The 20,114-nt window shown below is 34.2% G+C and overlaps 2 protein-coding genes across 2 annotated transcripts; one reads left to right on the forward strand and one right to left on the reverse strand.

The window, feature by feature from the left end:
- The first annotated feature begins 2,014 nt into the window (after positions 1 to 2,014).
- Positions 2,015 to 6,767, forward strand: LOC128246256 (uncharacterized). Its single transcript, XM_052964447.1, has 7 exons — positions 2,015 to 2,200; positions 2,485 to 2,588; positions 3,041 to 3,186; positions 3,626 to 3,815; positions 5,127 to 5,263; positions 5,719 to 5,866; positions 6,503 to 6,767. Exons 1-7 carry the CDS (start codon positions 2,015 to 2,017, stop codon positions 6,765 to 6,767), a joined length of 1,176 nt encoding a protein of 391 aa, XP_052820407.1.
- A 7,893-nt stretch (positions 6,768 to 14,660) lies between these two features.
- On the reverse strand, positions 14,661 to 19,231 carry LOC128246257 (WSCD family member CG9164-like). The gene is made up of 5 exons (XM_052964448.1): positions 19,156 to 19,231; positions 17,993 to 18,165; positions 17,160 to 17,265; positions 16,187 to 16,302; positions 14,661 to 14,669 (listed from the first exon to the last, which is right to left on the reverse strand). Exons 1-5 carry the CDS (start codon positions 19,229 to 19,231, stop codon positions 14,661 to 14,663), a joined length of 480 nt encoding a protein of 159 aa, XP_052820408.1.
- Positions 19,232 to 20,114: the final 883 nt, after the last annotated feature.

Genomic DNA, 20,114 nt, shown 5'->3' on the forward strand with positions numbered 1-20,114 from the left:
TAGGTCTTTCAAAATGTAACATAGAGTAGCAAAAACACTTGAGCAATGAGCTCGTTCAAATGTACAATGATCAAAACCACTTACCCTTTACACAAAAGACATAAAAATCACAAAAACTGTAAATGCCAATCTATTGTATCAAACATAAGGAATGTTAAGTGAACTTTGTAAGATAAGATCCCGTCAAAGATAAAATCAGTGTTTTCTCTAAACTCTTTTCTGCAAATGTCAGTCAGGCGTATCGTATGATGAAGCGCGTTACCCCGTGGACTGCACAGTTGTTTGTGTGAATGACAAACACTAAAATTTCTTCCTTCTGTTAACAATTATGCTTTTAATAGTAAGTAAGTTCAGTTTCTACAAGTTTTGAAATTGCATTACAATGACAGTTTGACCAAACACCTTGTTATTCATATCACCAAGTATGTATCAACTGTTTGAAATTGCCAAAGGGAACATAATGAAATAATTGACAATCTAGGCCATCATTTACCTAATGTTTGCAGTTCTAGTTAGAGATAAGGAAAACATATATTTATACATATGATATATTTTGCATGCCTGTTACATATACATATATAATTATATCAGCTCTATTGTTAAATCACCCTCGACTAAGTATTTTATTATGAGCATTCACTTGCTTTGTTTTCAATTATTGTTCTCGGTGCTAGTTCTATTCGACTGACCATTCAACTTCCTCATGTAATTTTAGTTGTTGAAAATGTCATAACATACATTTCGAGCGAATGCAAACTATGAAAACCATTTATAAAATTACTTTTCTAAGCCTATAAAAGTGTTTGGGAGTGGGGCAGTCAGGCTAATCTTAAAAGAAAGAAGAAAAATCTCTCTACATGAAAAAAACTCTAAAAATTGCACAGTACGCCATGACAGTTCTTCCAAAATGTTCGGCAGCAATAAATGCTTCAATCTCCACTGTTAAATACTTTATTGTTTTACTACAAGCGAATATCCATTGTTAATGGGTCTTGCTATTCATCATTTTCCTTTTAATTTGACTATGAATAATTTAAGAAATGACATATGATGCTCCAGGCAGCTGGTTTGTGTTCGTGTATAATGAGAAGTAAAATAACTCAATTTGAACCAAGTATAGAAGATATAGTTGCCAACATAATATTTGTGAGTGAGGCCCTTGGTAATTCAACGCCTTACATTAGCAATGAGATAAAATGTTACCACTTCTACAACAATAATCTCCTGAATTAAAGGTTTTGATTTTTTTGTTTTGTTCAGGGGATTTTTAGACAAGCGCGCGCTGCGTCATCCGGTACAAACGTTTTACTTTATTCATGCGAAAACTATAAACTGTCGCCGGTCAAAGTCAATGATGTATCAATTAAAATATTTAGTCGGAGGCTTGTAACTGAAAGTTTGACAGATGAGTCGCGCGTCTGCAATTTTCTTGCAATGACTTCATATCCAACTGGGGGTTTAAAAGAAATGTCGACCCGAAAATTGATGCATTTAATTAAGTGATTAAAGACAAGATACAATACTTTGTGAGTTTTACAAAAAAAAAAATTTAGTGTAAGGTTTATGTTTGATATCTACTTACAGTAATATTTGTTAGAATTCATTTGGCTGATATACACACAATGTTTGGAATACAGCGGTATATTGGTAAGTAATTTATATAGAAATAAATACATTTACTAGTACAGTTGAATTATAAATTTGTATTTTCTTGGAAAATGGTTCGTCTTGAATTAATCAGTATAAACCTTTTACTCATTTAGCGGGTGAAATAGTTGAATGTTCACATATAAGAATTAAGGTATAAGTAAATGGAATTTTAGCGATAATAAAACATACATCTGAAATCGAATCTGTTCATCATGTTATTTTCAAATTCATATTCTACAATTTATACAGATGTTCCTTTATTTCAGCTTTAATCATTTTGGGTTTAACCCAGGCACAGCCGCCTCAAAACGTAAACCAAGTCCGAATGCCCGCAAACGCAAATCCATCGCTTAACGGTCCGGCGATGTCTGCTGTCCTACCAACCGGCCCCCGGATTCCCTCGATACCCGGACCCAACCCTGGAATGCAAGATAACGGACAGGGCCGCTCAAACCCACGTGTGTTACCACAGCGACCGAACGCGGGCATGAACTTGGCTGCAGCTTCCTGTGCGCAGATGGGACGAGACGCAGTGACTCGGTGCTTTCAGGTACTTATTCAATATAAATATTATAAAATCGTTATCTTCATTTTTCACATATGTAAAACAGCTTGACTTAGTTGAACTATTAACACCAACCTCAGTTAATTTAATGGACAAAACACCACATTTAAAAAAAATAAATAGCTTTTGTAAACAATTCCAATATTGAAAGAAATATGAAATAGCACACATTCCACAACTTCGAACCTCGAACTGAAATATTATGAACAGTCTTTGTAAGATAACTATTGCTTCATGCATAATTACTGAACTACTGAAATCATTTTCAGTCAAATGGTGGCTACCAAATGCAGCACGTAGTCGCCGTATTGTCAAACGGAACCCAGGGTCCCATTCCCAGAAACGTCCAGCAGGTTAAAACCGGTCTCTGCTCGTAAGTTATTTGTTTAAATAAATATTTTTAGAAATATTTTTTGGATACATTGACATACAACAATAGCACGTATTCATTATATATTTTAACTTTATATTTTCAACACTATTCAATTTATACATATATTTTGCTGTTAACACCTTTAAATTAACTGTGTACATAAGAGTATTTATTGTCTAGCTTCTCTGAGCTGTGCGTTTAGGTAGACAATAACATCATAGACCGATATGTGCGTGTTTTCGACCATATGTAAAGCTGGTAGCATTGGGATAATGTTTAATGTAATCCTGAGATATATATTTAACTATTTCCGGGTAACAATTTAAAAGAGTGAGACTTTACCATCATATTTGGGGGGGGGGGGGGGGGTTGCCTTCAGGGAATGCTCTTGATGTAAAAAAACGACGACAAACTAATAAAATGATTAATAATCGTATATTAACCATTTCCAGGCTACAAGGAACTATTATAGCGTGCATATTCTCCGCCATTAGCAATCTTCGGAACACTCAGACATGCCCGGCAGTTCCCGAGTATATCCGACTCGAACAGGAAGCCATTGAACTCGTGTCAAGACTTCAACAAATGTGCGGCAATGGTAAGAGATTATACCATCATCAAGATGAGTCTTAAATTAAAGAGAAACTTTAACTTATTTTCATAATTGCCTATTCAACTAACAAAGAGTGTGTTCTTATTTATATCGTATAGATTATGGAAACTTTTGTTTCGTCAGACAACAAAAAGGACCTTTTCAAAACGACTTTTTAAAACGGCTTGATGTAAACTATGATGGAAAAATACTAACAAATATTTATTTGCACATTGATTAAAACAACTATATATATATTAGGGATGCAAACGAATGGCAATATTGATATTCAAATATTCGGTGATTCTTTCGAACAACGTTTAAAAAAGAGCAGCTAAAGCGCTATGGTCAAGAGTTACAGAAACACGCTTGTTTTTGCGCATTTTTTTTTTATTATTATTGTCTTCATAGATCGTACATTTGACTTCAATCTTCCCCACCCCAGGTCCTCTCCCGGCCCCCGACATATGCCACAGGAGCCTGTTCAACAACCTTAAATCCTGTTACACGAGCGCTGGACTAGACGGAAGCCTGTTTTCACCAAACGCTACTGCCGTGTCCAGGACTTTGGGGCCCAGTCAGATCATTGGCTCTATCATAGGAAAAGACACGAAATCTGCCGATAAATTCTGCCGGTAAGTAGTGCCATTTCACTATTTTCTCTTTAGTGCGAAAATGTAATGTTTGAAATCATGGAAATGTAAATTCCACATTGCAAAAAATACTCGACTAGTTTAGGATACCAAGAATGTGAGACTTTACATGTTACACTTCAACAATTGCGTTAAATAGTTACATTTTTCAAAATTGTATTTTTATTATCTTATACCAAAAATGAATCATATATACTTCTAAATCTAAATGACTCGACGAAAAAGCATAAATAACTTGATTAGATACGTGAAGTAATGCTAAAACTATTTCCGTTATGTTGCCAAGGGCAATGGAGGTATATGTACATGACCTAATTAAATACAAATGTGAATTATTCAATAACTGGTGACATTTTGACACTAACTAGTGTGTATTGCAATGTTGTTTTTTATCGAACGGCGACATATTTATTATGAACATTTTTATGTTTGTTAAAAAAGCACTTTTTTCGCAGAGGCTGGTTTTCACTTAAAATGAAAGGGTAAATCAAATACTAATACAAGTTAATTAAAACACAATTGTCATTAACCTTTCAATACCATTCGCTTTTTAAGTAATTTGTATACATTTTGTAGTTATACTATAACTTATAGTTATAAAAGTTATAGTAATAATAATAATAATAATAATAATAATAATAATAATAATAATAATAATAAAATAATATTGATAATAATAATGATAATGGCATCTTTTAATAATAATAATAATAATAATAATAATAATAATAATAATAATAACTATAACTATAATAATAGTAATAATAATAATTATCAACATCATCATCATCATCATCATCACCGCCACCGCCGCCGCCGTCGTCGTCATTATAATCATAAATATTATGATAATTAAATTACACATGTAAAAAATTTCTTTTCTTGAATATGTACTCGTTTTTTTCTCTACGTTTTGTCCCGGCCCGTGGTATTCATACATATAGATATTGGGGCTCATAATCTAATATTTTGATCGTTTTTGTCAGTTTGTCTTATTTTCATCAAATAATGAAAATTTAGTTTATTATTAAAAACCCACAAACATTAAATGACAAAGTTTACTTTTAGCATCGGCCGTTTCTGAGAATTAAATTGAAATTAGGATTTTGCAAAATTATTAATTAACTATATACACAGTATGGACATCATATGTATAAGCCCTATTTCACCTGCCAAACGATTTCGTTTCATGCTCGTCCGTACAATCGCAACAACAATCTAGCCAATATACACATTCATTCAACACAATTCCAATATATCACACACACTTATGTGTAACTCTGTCTGTTTCAGTGTCAAACAACAGCTGTACACGTGCCTCAATCAGAAAATTGAGCGTTGTCCCGGCGCTTCAGAAATCCTTGCGCTCAGCGGATATGACGTAGAAGCTATACGTAACGGAATCGATGTCGTATGCCATGACGTTGGCAGTAAGTAGAAGCACTCCATTTTGTTAACTGTAGAGAAAAGGTGTCATGTAAAAATTCATTTACCTTGACCAAAACTATAATACGTTCATGACACTTGGTACACTTGGTCACTATGGCAATGCGCACATGCGTAGCAACCTGCCAACCGAGTACCCCTTGATCAATTGTGGAATGGATCAGTGTCGGAATCCGTTTGCTTTGCTCTCGTTATGATTTAAACATAATTTGGAATTTATCAAGATTGGTCTTTTATCGCTCATTGAATTAAAAGATGCAATTCAGATTTGTTTCTGAAAATATCTATTCTATTTCGAAACTTAGAAGTTGTTGGCGCCGTAAAAAGCGTGTTTGGGACATCGCTGTCTACATATGGATTCAGTTGGCATGTGCGAAATGCATTAGCATGTGGCTTTATTGTTGTTTTTTCGATATCCACGATTATTTATGTCCAACAGTTTACTTGGACGGTGTGAAGTGCTTTAACAACAAGACACAGGAGGCGGCGCAGTGTTACAACACCATGATACAGAAGGTCGCTGACCTCTCCGCAGAACAAGCAAGGACCAACATACCGCCTGGCCAGTACAACTCCAGATATTGCCAGTAAGTACAGAGGTTTAAGGAACAATTGAATTCACACGCTTGGATAGTGTGCTATACGTAGATGTACGTGCGTGGTGTTTATGTGTGATTAAAATGCATACATATTTCTTATATGCATGTACCCACGAAACAGTGTTATTTTGATATAATGTATACGAACACATCGCACATATTTATTCCTATACAATACTTGAAATTAAAGCAATTTTTCATCATACGACATTTTCGATGACAAACTGAACAAAACTACGTGAACTTTACATTCATGTAACAGAATTAAAAGATAACTGTCTAAAATTGTCCAAGTGAACGACTTTTGTCAATGTCCGAGGAAACATCTAGTTTAAGTGGTTTTATTCAACATAGATATCCAACGTTAGATTGCAACACAATTTATTCCAGCGTTAGATTTCAAAACAATTTATTCTTTGTTATATATCAATTTAAAATGAAAGGAAAGCTAAAATGTGTCTCTCCGGGAAACATTTAAATGAAAAAAAAAACACTAAGGAAAAAAAACCTTCCCCCGTATATACTAACCATTCTTCGATATTCTGTACTAGGGACATACCGCATTTAACGGTTAATGCTGGATAGTGGAACCGCCTCTGATCACGTATATGCGTTTATTTTCAGACTGCGTGTACAGCATATGGAGTGTGATCTCAGCGCCTGGGATTCTCAGTGTGAAAAAAGCGTGGTGGGGCTTAAACACGAGTTCGAATGCAACCTTCTCCCTTCCTCGTGTAAAAATGATGGTATGGTTCAAAGACGCTTGCAACAGACATGCGCAATAGCGAGCTTCCAGCGCCAACTTCGATCTGGGTCTTCCAGAAGCTTTAAAATCGCCTCGGTAGCCATGACTATATTGTCATTGGCCTTTGGGGTGTTCTTGCTGTGATAAACATTATGAGCATTGTAATGTATATATTATATACTTTTGTACGCTGGTGTATATTAGATTTGGTTACAATTTACTACGTGTGCATATTTCACAAAATGGTTCATCTGTTGTAATTTGTTAAATGTTTAATTTGTAGTTTTGTACCATTTGCATTTGTTTCGTGGAGAAAGCATAATTATTGTACAGATTTGGTTATGGGAACAGGAATTTTTACTGGTTAAAACCCCAACTATTACTTACAATGGGCTAAAGTTTTTATTTGTTTTAATTTGGTTGTGGAAACGAATTTTTTTAAACGCTGGTTAAAAACCCCAACTCTTACTTACTATGGGACGACACTTTCACGACTCTGTAAATATTAACAGGAAAATAGGTGTAACCTTGAATTCACATTACTGATGTTTCCCTTATGCCGGTGCAAATAAAGTCACGTTTAGTTAGTTGAAATTCATGACAATTACGTGTTCTATCATTTCTGAATTTACATATGTAGATAGATAGATAGATACGCTACACTTTTGGTTATAAAATACGGTGTTATGTTGTTTGTCCTGGATGATAAGCTGAGTAGAGCCAGAATGTTTATATTTCCAGATTTCAACCATGACACTGGTTAGATCAAACACGTTCTGAGATTGCACCATACTGTAATTGTAAACAATAAATCTAATTTGTATATATTAACGTAACTGGTATTTTTGTGCCGATTATAGTGTGTGTATATTGTTTTTTCAATAAATATATTTGAGAATTATGATTATTTATTTGCTTGTTTTTAACACAAAGATGTTTAATCAGTGTTAGGATTGAACTTTAGATCCAGACTTTTGTAATAGACTACAAAAATTCAACTGAGTCCATGTAGAGTTGAACACCATACTCGAAAGTACCAGCTTTCAATGAAAATCAGTCTCTTAACCATACCTGGAATAATGAATGATTTACAAAATAAGATCATGGAATAGTTTGTAAAATTTTGCGTATATCAATTTTAAGACACAGTATAAAAAACGGATATGAAAAGAGAAACCCCTATAAACTGGAAATCTCCTTGAAGTTCTGGTTTTGACCAAATTGGAACTATATTGCATCACAATTCTACAAATAGAATAATACAGGAGGATTCAGATGTACAATACATCATAAATCCAGTGCGACTTTCACTCTTTTGTCTACACTGCTCTAGCAGTGAATATAGCTAAACGGACGAAATATACCCAGTGGTATTGTATGGAAGAGAATAACATATACCCTACATCTTTATCCATTGATATGTACCTCAGAGTTTGCAAACGTATATTGGCGTTCATACTCCAACTTCTTGGTAAGCTGGGTCATTTTCCTCTGTTTTCCTATGTTTCTATGTGTAAGTTAAAAAAATCAAACCCTGCGTATGTAAGTCATACTCTTATGAGCATTCTAAATATTCCTATTTACATATAGTGCGCTTACGTATTCTTGATTTAAATATGTACATTTGTAAATGATTTGTTTTGCTCTCCTTCTCTAAGTTATGATCTGAATTAACAGAGTAGTTTCTATTCTACAATTGTTCTCACTTTCTCTTAAAATTTGAGTGGATAGGCATAATAGAATAACACACTAATATAAATATTGGATCTGAATACCACATTTTGCTGTGATGCCCGTTTTATTCTGCTGCTCATAGAATACACCGAATCAGTACGGTGGGTGGTTTGGGTTATGAGTGGGCTTTGAGTGGTGAATGTGGGCGGGCGGATGTGTTGGCAGGTTGGAAGTGTGGACGGGCAGGTGTGAGAGCGAGAAAGCAAGCGGCATGCTATCATTCATTTTTGAATATCACATAGAAGGATTCACCTGTCAAGCCCTTCAGCACTTTCAGTGCTTTGATTTTTTAGCCATGAGAGGTAGATACAACTTTTTGGCTTTATTCAGCCAATCATATTTGCTTCTTATCTCATAAAATGTAATACCAAAGATATGCCATAAAAAGGGTGCTTCAGGGTCACGCCATGTTTGCAGCGCTATCAATTAGGAGATGGGACACTGGCAATCATTTATATATATATATATATTTCCGGACATCCCTCGTATTGTGTACACCAAGTTTACAGTCTTTATTTTTTTCTACTTATGTAAATACATCGACCAGTCTCTATTTCTTGTGAATGAGATCTTAGTCTAACTCTTGAGCATTCTTGTCCATGGTTGTCATGTTTAATACACGTTGACTATTCTCACTATATTTTTTTTTGAGTCTACAGTAATATTCAATTTTGGGCTGAGAAGTTACTTAGCTTACATAACTGGTTTAAAAAATTGCAAGGTAAACAATGTAAATAGAACACATGTGGATAAACAGTAGATCTGTGGTTTGTAAGTTTACTTACTAGTCACTGGGTGTTGTGTAAATTTACAGAGTAGTTTGTTATACAAAGTCAGACAGAAAATATATTAGATATATGAAATGACACCCAAAACATGTTCGAGCATTTGTTTGTTTGTTTTTGGTAATGATGTTGCACTTTGTCCAAATGTGAGCAAATATTCTAAATGTTCCAGCATTCAGCATAGAAATGGTTAGAAATTTTAGTATGTTTCCGTAATAAAATCGGTGAAATTTGTTTATTTCCGAAAAAAATATATATTTGAACAAATACAGTGTTCAAGAATTTATTTTTTATGTTGACATAACTTTCTTCCTCAAAAGTTGATCAAAGAGAAATAACTGCTTTTCAAATCATTAAATTGACCAAAATTGTATGGAGTCATTCAAGAAGTTTAAATGTTCTTTAATTTGAAATAAATTATTATTTGTCAACAATTTTGATAAATTGTTGCATAAATACGTGTAAACAGTTTTCAAAAGAAACCATGCATATAGCTGAAATCCATCTATTTTCGTACATGGTGGCAGCAATCTGCTCTGCTCCTCAAGGGAGATAACTGCATAAGAGACAAAACTGCTTCTGTGTGCTTGGTATTGGTCCTATAACACAACACAGAAACACCCTTTAATACCTTCACAACTTCACGGAACAGGGGTCCAGTCAAACCCAACTTCCCTTACTGAAGCCGCGCATGAAAGCGAAAGGGCGTTGGCTGCGTGTTCTAGTCTCACCCGGGAGTTACTAAGAGCATATTTCAATGCAGATAGGTTATTGCTCGTTCACCTTCTCGCATAAATATGGATGCACTTTTGCAGGAGAAATAAATCGTCTTTCTTAAAATTTACTTGAGCCTTATTCTATTTTCTTTTTGGAAGCATTGTTTTTGTCCGTTTCCGATCGGTTTTGTTCTCTGTTCATTGGTTATTTAAAAAAACGCTGTAAAACCGCTACTTGTTTCTTGCTAGGTCATCCAGCTATGGGCACAATTCACCAATTGAGTGTTCTCGCCGGTATTGAGCATATATTTAAAATGTCACAAGATTTTAAAGATGCACTCTTACTCCCAAATAATAGTTACCACAGTCAATACAAGTGTTTTGTTATATACCAAAACGGATGAATACATGTCAAAAACAGTGGTTCTTTTGAAGGATACCGATTTTAATTTGAAAGAAATATGCAAAGAACATGGTATTTAATACTACATGTACCATATGAGACAATAGAAGATCGCAGAGCACTTATTAAAAATGCCACATGGGTTTAAGTAGACTTATGCAAAGGGATTTCTTGCGTAACGTTTAAAGCTGCACTCTCACAGATTTACCATTTTTACAACTTTTTTTTATTTTTTGTCTTGGAAAGAGAATTTTTTGCGTAAATATCTGCAACCCAATGATGTGAGATTGCTGACAAAAAAATCAGATCGTAGATTTTCATATTTCCATTCGAAAATTAATGGTTACTAACGGTTTAAGAAAAATGCATAAAACATCAATTTTTGAACTTAAATATAAAAATCTGCGATCTAATTTTTGTCAACATTCTTATATAACTGGTTTCCATGGATTATCGCAAATATTGGCTCGTTCCAAGACAAAAAATAAAAAAGTTGTCAAAACGTTCAATCTGTGAAAGTGCAGCTTTAACACTTGATAAAACAATACAACGGATACGACATATGACCCTTAAAGGTGCACTCTCACAGATTGAACGTTTTGACAACGTATGGGAAAATGCATGGAAACCAGTAATATAAGACTGCTGACAAAAAAATCAGATCGTAGATTTTTATATTAAAGTTCCAAAAATGATGTTTAATGCATTTTTCTTTAACCGTTAGTAACGCTTTTAGCCATAAAACAGCAACGGATTTTTTTTGTCAGAATTCTTTAATCACTGGTTTGCAGATATTTACGCAAAAATGGGCTCATTCCAAGACAAAAAAATAAAAGAAAGTTGTCAAATCGGTTAATCTGTGAGAATGCAGATTTACCATACACAAAGGTTTATTTTTGCAAACGAATGTTAAGTTCAGATTCAACTTGAATTGTATTGAAAGCTATGTAAGACCTTATTTTTCCCAGATCATATTCTTCCCACCTTGGAAAAATAGGATCCTATTCTTCACAGCTGGGAAAAATAAGATCACATTTGTCACACATTTCAAACATATATGTTTTCAGTTTCAGTTTTTATTTACTCTCATCACATAATACAAATATGTGTTTTGAGGTCATCAACATGAATAATACAAAATGTTGTATATAAACATGTAAAAGAACAATAATATATATTAATATATATTAACCAGGCTGTATGGTTAGTAATGTAGTACTAAATAGGTTCAAACAAAAGTTTGAGTACAACAGATAAAACTATTCATAAGGACAGTGGATGCTAAAATTCGAAAAATAAAGTAATGTTGGTTAAGGGTTGCCAGGTGGGGTTTTAAAAGCTTGACATATAATTTTGACAAATTTGTTCAGGTTATTCAGCTTAAAAAGATCATTTTCACACATAACATTTTTGAAAGTAAATATATTAGTATTATGCATGTTTACATAAGGTAAGTATCTTTTCCTATCATTATCAAAATATGGGCACAGTAAAAGATAGTGGAATTCATCACCAATTTCATTTAGAGTACACAATTGACATTTTCTATCATTTCTGTCTATGCCGAGCCATCTTCCTTTTTCAATTGGTAAATGATTATTACAAAGTCTAAAATTAATTAGAGATTGGACAAGGTTCTCATTTACATTAAGATAACATTTTTCAAGTTCCAATTCAATTTTATAAATTCTGTAATTGGTACATTTGGAGGAGTTTAAGACATCACTATTCCAGGCTTGTTTGAACTGGTCTTTTAAACAAGTTTCGACCAGATTTAACAAAGATTGCTTTGAAGCAGTATAATCTTGGTTCTGCCATATATAGCTCAAACCACATTCATCAAGAATAGCTTTGACTTTACTCAACCATCCATAATACTGTTCATGAGCAGTAAAATCTTTCAATAGAAATTTATACAAAATGGATGACATATTGTAATGGTTATGGGTCAGTTTATACCAAAATCCTTCTCTGCGTTACTTAAAGGGTATCGGCCAAGATCACCATAAAGCATTATATGAGGGGTGCTTTTTTAACATTCAAAATATATTTCATAAAATCAGTGTGCACCTTTTCTATTAAATTAAGGTCACCATAGCCCCAAACTTCACAAGCATAGAGTAAAATAGGTGCAACCGTATTGTCAAATAACTTAATTTGGCAATCTAATGGTAGACATAAGTTTCTAATCTTCACATAAAGGCAAAATAAAGCTTTTCTAGCCTGCTCCACAACATGTTTTTTACAGTTTGTTAGCCTTCTATTTTTTGAAAAAGTTACTCATAGATATTTGAAAGCGTCTACAAATTCAAATTGTTTGTTATTAACAAAGATATTTCTATTGCGTCTTGGTCAGTCACCAAATACTAAAACTTTTGTCTTTTCAATATTAATATCAAGCTTCCATCTATCGCAGTAATCAGCAAAATTATTCATTAAAGAAATTAGCTCATTTTCTAATTTAGCAAACAGTACTGTATCATCTGCATACAATAATAATACTATTTTCAAGTATATATCAAGGTCAACATCAGTTATATCAATACATGAGTTGCTTTTACTTAGCATATACTGCTCTAAATCATTTAAAAACAAAGAAAACAGTATAGGAGATAAATTTTCGCCTTGTCTGACACCGCTTCAACATTGAAAATATTCTGTTGTGTTATTATTCAACAGTAAATATGATTTAATGTTATTATACATATTTTTTATGACATTGAACAATTTCCCATTTATATTATATTTAACTAGTTTTGCCCAGGGGCCCGCTCTCCATACATAATCGAACGCCTTTCTAAAATCAATAAATGCACAGAATAGTTTGGTTCTCTTATGCTTGCAATATTCTGACAATAAATGCAAAATAAATATATTGTTAATAGTGCTATGGTTTTTTTCGAAAGCCAGCTTGATTTTTAACAACAACTCATTTTCTTCAATGAAAGATGTAAGCCTAGCATTTAATACTGCAGTAAATAGTTTGCCAAGGCAGCTTAAGATTGTAATTGGTCTGTAGTTTTCCGGGGACATCATGTCTCCTTTATTTTTATAAATCGGTAGTATAACACCAACAAGCCAAGATTCAGGTAGAATACCAGTTTGCAACACAACATTAAACAATTTAACGTAGACATCGATAAAAATATGACGCGTTGATTTAAAGTATTCATTTGCTATTTGATCTAGACCACAGGCTTAATCATTTTATTATTATGTCACAGCTCCTGGGAAATTTGTTATCGAAGCCGGTTTTTTATGTACCATGAAATCACATTCCTCACAGGTAAAAAATTGCATCATTTTTTTAACAAAAAAAGTAAATTTTACAACTGAGTCACATTTGTCACAGATTGTTTTTTCCAGTATTGCAGGTAGATTTTGTTGATATACATGTATGCGTATATATTCTAGTCAAAGAATCGTTCATTATAATGTTGTTGTTGCTGTTAGTTGGCTACAGTTGTAGGCGCAGTGGCGGTTGTTGTAGAGATAGTTGTTGTTTTTTTGTTGTTTTTTATGTTGTTGCTGTATGGGTATAGTGGTATAAGTAGGAAGATTATTGGTTGTTGTTGGCACCGTAATCGTTGGTGTATACCTAGTAAAGGTAGATGGCATTGTGTTTGTTGTCGTGAGTTGTGTTGGCATAGACAGATGTACTGGAAAAAGTATTTCCAACGCTTTCAACGGCTAAATTTCGGGCAAGCAGTGAATACCGCAGTGCTATATACACGGCTGCGAAACAGTGGCTCCAGCTCTTTTAGGAGCGGTGTATAAAAAAGAGCCAATGACACTTCCGAGCTAGAGCAAAAGAACGGATATCATCATAAAACGTAAGTATGACTCGTTATTTTATCTAATATCACAATTATGAGGGCTTATTTGAGAAATCGGGGAATGCAGTGCCATATAAATATGTTTAATCTTCACACGTATTTCAGTTATTTTGTAAACATATTGTTTATGGAGTTATAAAACCGATTCTCCCATCAAACACATGCATGTTTACAAACGAAAGTAGAACATTTTCACCAATTTTCAGCTGAATTTCACTCAAGAAGCTTACATTTAAGATAAAAGCGGTATTATCGAGTGCTTTTATTTTGTCGGGAAAAAATGACCGCCTGTTTACCGGAATAAGCATGTTTATACTCTTTTTCTGGGTTGAGCTGGAGCCAAAAGCCAGGGAGCTATTGTTATTATTTTTAGTATTATTATTATTTTTTTCTTTTTTTTCTTTCTCATATTACATTTTTAATATCAAATTTATCAAACGGCAATGTCGTAGACAAATCTGTGAAGAATATGATTCTCTTGCTTTCCACCATTTTGGTCAATCATATATGTCACAGTTTGAAACTATTCTTCACAGACCTGTGAAAATATGAAAAATAAGGTCCTACATGTACTAGAAAACAAGGAGTGTTATCATAACATAACATAACATAACATAACATAATATTTATTCAGCATTAAATGACATATCATCTATAGCCAAAATGCAAAACATATGAAATAAATCATATGAAACAAATCATCGTGAAGAGCAAAGACATAGTCAATAGAGAAGTGTACTATATATCATATCAATTCTCAACATAATTAGGTTCTGATCGTAACAAAAATGCATGATATAGATATTTACTAACACAGTGCATAGTTTTTCCGCTATCTGAGGACAAAAGGTTAATAAATGTTTGTTTTGTTGGCCAATGGCAAAAGTATGGTTTAAAGAATTGTTTTCGTAGATTGTGATATTTTGGACATACTAAAAGAAAATGATATTCATTTTCGATGGTATTCATATTACAAAAGGTACATATTCTATCTGTTCTTGGGATGTTATGATGTCTTCCCGTTTCGATTAATAGGTCATGTGAGGAAACTCGAAATTTTGTAAGGGCAATTCTATATTTATTTATGTGTATACTATCTAGATATTTTTCTTGCTTGAGTTCATTTTTATACCAGCGATATGTTTCTAGTCTGTTTGAATCATTAATATCTGTATTCCACGACTGTTTATAAATATAAATCATTCTTTGTCGTATTATTTCGATCGAAATCGGTTGTATTTCTTGATTTAACCATATTTCTGACATTCCAATTTCTCGCCTTTCTCTTTTCACTCTTTTTCCTCTTGTTAGATTTTTTGTTTTTCTTTTTTTTCGTTATTTGACATGAAGCCTGATGTTTATACAATACACTGATGTCCAAATAAGTTTAATAATCCAGTTTTATTTAATTTAAATCACTAATATTCCCCGGAGAAAAACATTCCATGTCTTCACTCTTCACCCTTCACTGCAATCACAACATCACTCGTAGCTTTGTACGTATTTTATTTATATCTTTATTAGAGTCTCGTCCATATACATACTAAAAGTTACATGCAACACATAAAACAAATAATTATATGGCCATTCTATACAGAATTACAGGAGACTATTTGACAAATACACTCGTATGTTCGCTTGACCGTGTATATCATCGTAAACGTGATTGCTGTGGAAAACCTTTAATTGGCGTCGCTCTTTTCGCGATATTGTCATGTTTTATTTGTTTTATTTTCGCGATTTGGGGGATTTTTTAAAGTCCAAGTATGATTGTAAAAAAAACTTGGCGACGTTAAATCGCACTACAGTTACCATAAGTAAGCTTTCTGATTTACAATTCATCGTTATATTTATAATATGACTGTATAACATCATCATCAACACCATGCATACGTAAACGGTCTGTTACGTTATCAACTGCTGACTTGAAAATTGACGTCACTGATGACGCAAATATGTTGTCATGAGTTACCCAATCCTTGCGTTCACGGTGGTATCTACCCTCTAAATTCAACGACAAACACCACAATGAACGTAACGTCACCGGAACGTCAAGAAACTCATACAATTTGAACATTTCCCAAAGTACAGCCGTCTTCAATCGTTCATACACGAGCACGTGCACCGGTTCTTTGAAATCCTTGAGCCAATACATCACGTGATCACTCCAGGATCTTGCCCGACTTGTCGCGAAATTCTCAAAATCTAAAAAGAGAAAAAAATGTATAAAGTGTTTATTCAAGTGTAGTATTAATTCACCAGTCAATTGTAACCACGCCCCCCCCCCCCCCCCGGTCCGGGGTTATACCGGGAATAGCCGGGGAAATGGGCCGTGTTTTTTTCCTTTCAGGTGGCCCCGCAGTGCCGGGTGAATGTTGTGGTTTTGCTTTCGCTTTAAATATAGCGGGGAATGGGCCTTACCTAGGGTCCCTGGGGTGCGGGGGCATTTGGCGGGGATTTTACCATCTGTTCGTCTCCGCATGGCGGGGATTTTAGCCTGGGTTGGCTGGACCGAAAGTAAAAGTCCCCGCTATTCCCCGGACCTCGGGGGCCGTGGTTACAATTGACTGGTGCATAAGACAAGCACATTCGGAACACTGCAGATTGGTAAAAAAAATCGCGAGGTCCCTTATCGCGATCTTAAGATTTTTGCCGATTTGCGAGGTTTTAGATTATTTAGTAATCGGCGGCGCCATTCTTTAACATTAAAATTAACACACATGGAGTTTGAAATAAGTCACCTGCTGGCCCCAATTTCTCGAAACTTCTTAAGCTTAACAGGCTTAAGTCATTATTTCAATTAGCCATACTACATACTGAAAATGGATTTTGATAAATGAAAAATGGTTTATTCTGATAAGCATACAGATTATTCCTACATAATTTTTAAAAAAAATCTTGAAGAAGTAAATATCACACATTTTATATAACAACAAAAATAGTGAGATTAGCTTAATCCTGTTATAAGAGACTTAAGAAGTTTCGAGAAATTGGGGCCTGGTCCACTTTGATCCTCGCAAGACTTCAGCAAACTTCAGTTATTTTGTCGGAAACATTCTTACGTGCGTCGTTCTTAATGGAGTCCATACTGACTGATCCCGTCTTCCCCACCCGCACCAAGTTGTACGTAGAAAAGAAAGCGTTGAATGGGTTCCGTAATATATAAACCTGAAATCCAAGTGTTTTCCAGATGAATCACTGTTTAATTCTAGAAAGATAAACGAATTTAATAATCTTGCCACTTACATTAAATATGCATACAGAATGAGAAATAATACAATGTATATTTAACAAAACTGAACATATTATTAATTTATTATCATGTGATAAAATATTACTATTTATCATGTTGTTATTCATGTATCGATTACTTTTTCAGTATGATTTTGTTGATATGTCATATTTAGCAACCCATACTCGTGTATACTAGTACCAGATGGCTGATTTAAAATTTACGAAATTCTTCAACCGATGTACCAGCACACAGGGGGAGGTTGCGTTGTTTTGACACACCACGCCCCCGTCCGTTTGTTGTTGTTTTTTATTTTTTTATTTATTATTTTTTTATCAATTTTTAGTAAGAATATGATTTGTTTACTGTAACTTGTGAAAATTGGCCAAAAAAAATATTTTTTAAAAAAATATTTTTTTTGCCAATTTTCACAAGTTACAGTTACCACATTATATTCTTACTAAAAATTGATAAAAAAATTAATAAAATTTAAAAAAAAAAAAACGGACGGGGGCGTGGTGTGTCAAAACAACGCAACCTGCCCCTGTGTACCGGCATACATCCGAGGTTGTCTTAAAGAAAAATGGCCGAGGAGTTTCGAATGACCACTACTGTGTACAAGAAAAATTAATTAATACTAGAATAATTTCAGTCGTCACGTACCGCCTTTTCAAATTGCAGAGTCTGATGCGTTGGACAGAATTTCCTAACCCTTCCCGCTATGGCCCCGATTTTATGGGTTTTAACCAAGAACACACTGTTGTTGGTTGGACAAATGCTCTCCCCCGAGAATGTATCTGCAACCACGCCCTCGAATATAGTTCCAGTCTGTATGCCTGAAAAAGTTGATGCAATATCACGATAACACACAAGTTTGTCAAAATCTAAGCATTTGTTATTAAGGTAGGCAAGACAATTATGATGTTAGTTATATCTCAGTTAGACATGCAAATAAGTCAGTTAGAAATGCTAAGATGTCAGAGGTCAGTAAAAGCTATACATGCCAGATATACATTCTATATTGTAAGTTATACATGCTACGATGTCAGGTATAAATGCTACGATGTCAGGTATAAATGCTAAGATGTCAGGTAAACATGCAACGATGTCAGGTATAAATGCTATGATGTCAGGTATGAATGCTAGAAATGTCAGGTATAAATGCTACGATGTTAGTTAGACATGCTACGGTGTCAGGTATAAATGCTACGATGTCAGGTATAAATGCTACGATGTCAGTTAGACATGCTACGATGTCAGGTAAAATTGCTACGATGTCAGTTAAACATGCTACTATGTCAGGTATGAATGCTACGATGTCAGGTATAAATGCTACGATGTCAGACATGCTACGATGTCAGGTATAAATGCTACGATGTCAGTTAAACATGCTGCGAAGTCAGGTATGAATGCTGCGATGTCAGGTATAAATACTACGATGTCAGTTATACATTCTACGATGTCAGTTGTACATTTTACGATGTCAGGTATAAATGCTACGATGTCAGTTAAACATGTGATATCACAACATAACATTATAGCTGTAGCGTTCTTCACACTCATTCGCTATGCTTGTTTGCAAGATGAAAACATATAAATATTTACTGTGTGCTTTTATTCTTTTTACTTGCGAAAGTAGCATCAATAAAGCTTGTGTGTTTTTTGCATGCAACAAATTCTCATAATGGTTTCACTGTTGATTGCTCCGGCATTTTTGTGATCTTATGCAATCGTTACCATCATCTAAGACCTATTCGGGAACATGAATTAAGATCACAAAATGAAGCAACTTTTGAGTTTCTTAGCAACGTTTGAATGAAAAGTACCTGTGAGTTGTTCAAGCAGATGTCTTGTCCAAGTATTACCGGATCCAGGAAAGCTAGCCAGGGAGACCATAGGCATGGCCGAACTCGGCGGTCCAATCACAACAGGGTTACAAGACACGTGATTGAAATATGCATGACTGAACACCCTCTTGAACATGTCATTATTGAACGTTTGGTCATTAACACTATTATCTACACAAGCTTTCGCGATTTTCAATATTAATTCTTCAGTGACTGCTTCATGCGCATATATATTAATGAATTCCTCACATGTGACATTTCTCACAATATTTTCAGAATAATTTGACACTAACACCGCGAGAATGGCGAAGATTGGAAGTCCGGTCAGACACACGCAAGCAAACTTCCTGCTCATACATTTCATTTTTGATGATTCTGTATGTATCAGTTAGATATTTAAGATACTTTCAGATGATTTATTCGCAAGTTATACTGCACAAAACAGCTTCTTTTAGGCGAAGTGTTCATTATGCCACAGGCGACGAGATGGATGCCCTGGAATAAATATCTTTGATAAATTTCATCTATTCTTTGCTCATCATATTGGGTGAAATAATATAGAATTACATCTATTAAATGATATTTCACTGTTTAAAACACAAAACAGTCATTGTTATTGCATTAGTAATACACTGTTTACTTTTAACGAAATTAAGCAATAGTTCATAACTCGAGAAAAGTTAACTGGTGATAGTTCGTTAATATGTTTAGAATTCCGTATATAAATCATCTTTAAAACAGTCGTTTTCTCAACGTTGCAATCTACTACGACAATTGTCTGGTGTATTCGACATACTACAACTATTCGATGGACATTGACATTGCTTGCAATGTTAACTACATTGTCGTAGCAGAATCCACAGTAGTTCGCTCGATTCACCATGTGAATGGTTGTTGCTGCAAGGGCACTATCGTTTATGACATTATCAACAAGTAAA

The sequence above is a fragment of the Mya arenaria genome, chromosome 9 (genome assembly GCF_026914265.1).
Source record: "Mya arenaria isolate MELC-2E11 chromosome 9, ASM2691426v1".
Classification (NCBI taxonomy): domain Eukaryota; kingdom Metazoa; phylum Mollusca; class Bivalvia; order Myida; family Myidae; genus Mya; species Mya arenaria.

Coding starts and splice junctions, on each gene's coding strand:
- LOC128246256 (XM_052964447.1), top strand. CDS start 2,015: ATGTCTGCTGTCCTACCAACCGGCCCCCGGATTCCCTCGATACCCGGA. Junction 2,589..3,040: donor GTTAAAACCGGTCTCTGCTC/GTAAGTTATTTG, acceptor AACCATTTCCAG/GCTACAAGGAACTATTATAG. Junction 5,867..6,502: donor TACAACTCCAGATATTGCCA/GTAAGTACAGAG, acceptor GTTTATTTTCAG/ACTGCGTGTACAGCATATGG.
- LOC128246257 (XM_052964448.1), bottom strand. CDS start 19,231: ATGCCTATGGTCTCCCTGGCTAGCTTTCCTGGATCCGGTAATACTTGG. Junction 18,166..19,155: donor TCTGCTTGAACAACTCACAG/GTACTTTTCATT, acceptor CAACTTTTTCAG/GCATACAGACTGGAACTATA. Junction 16,303..17,159: donor CTCCATTAAGAACGACGCAC/GTAAGAATGTTT, acceptor TTCTCTTTTTAG/ATTTTGAGAATTTCGCGACA.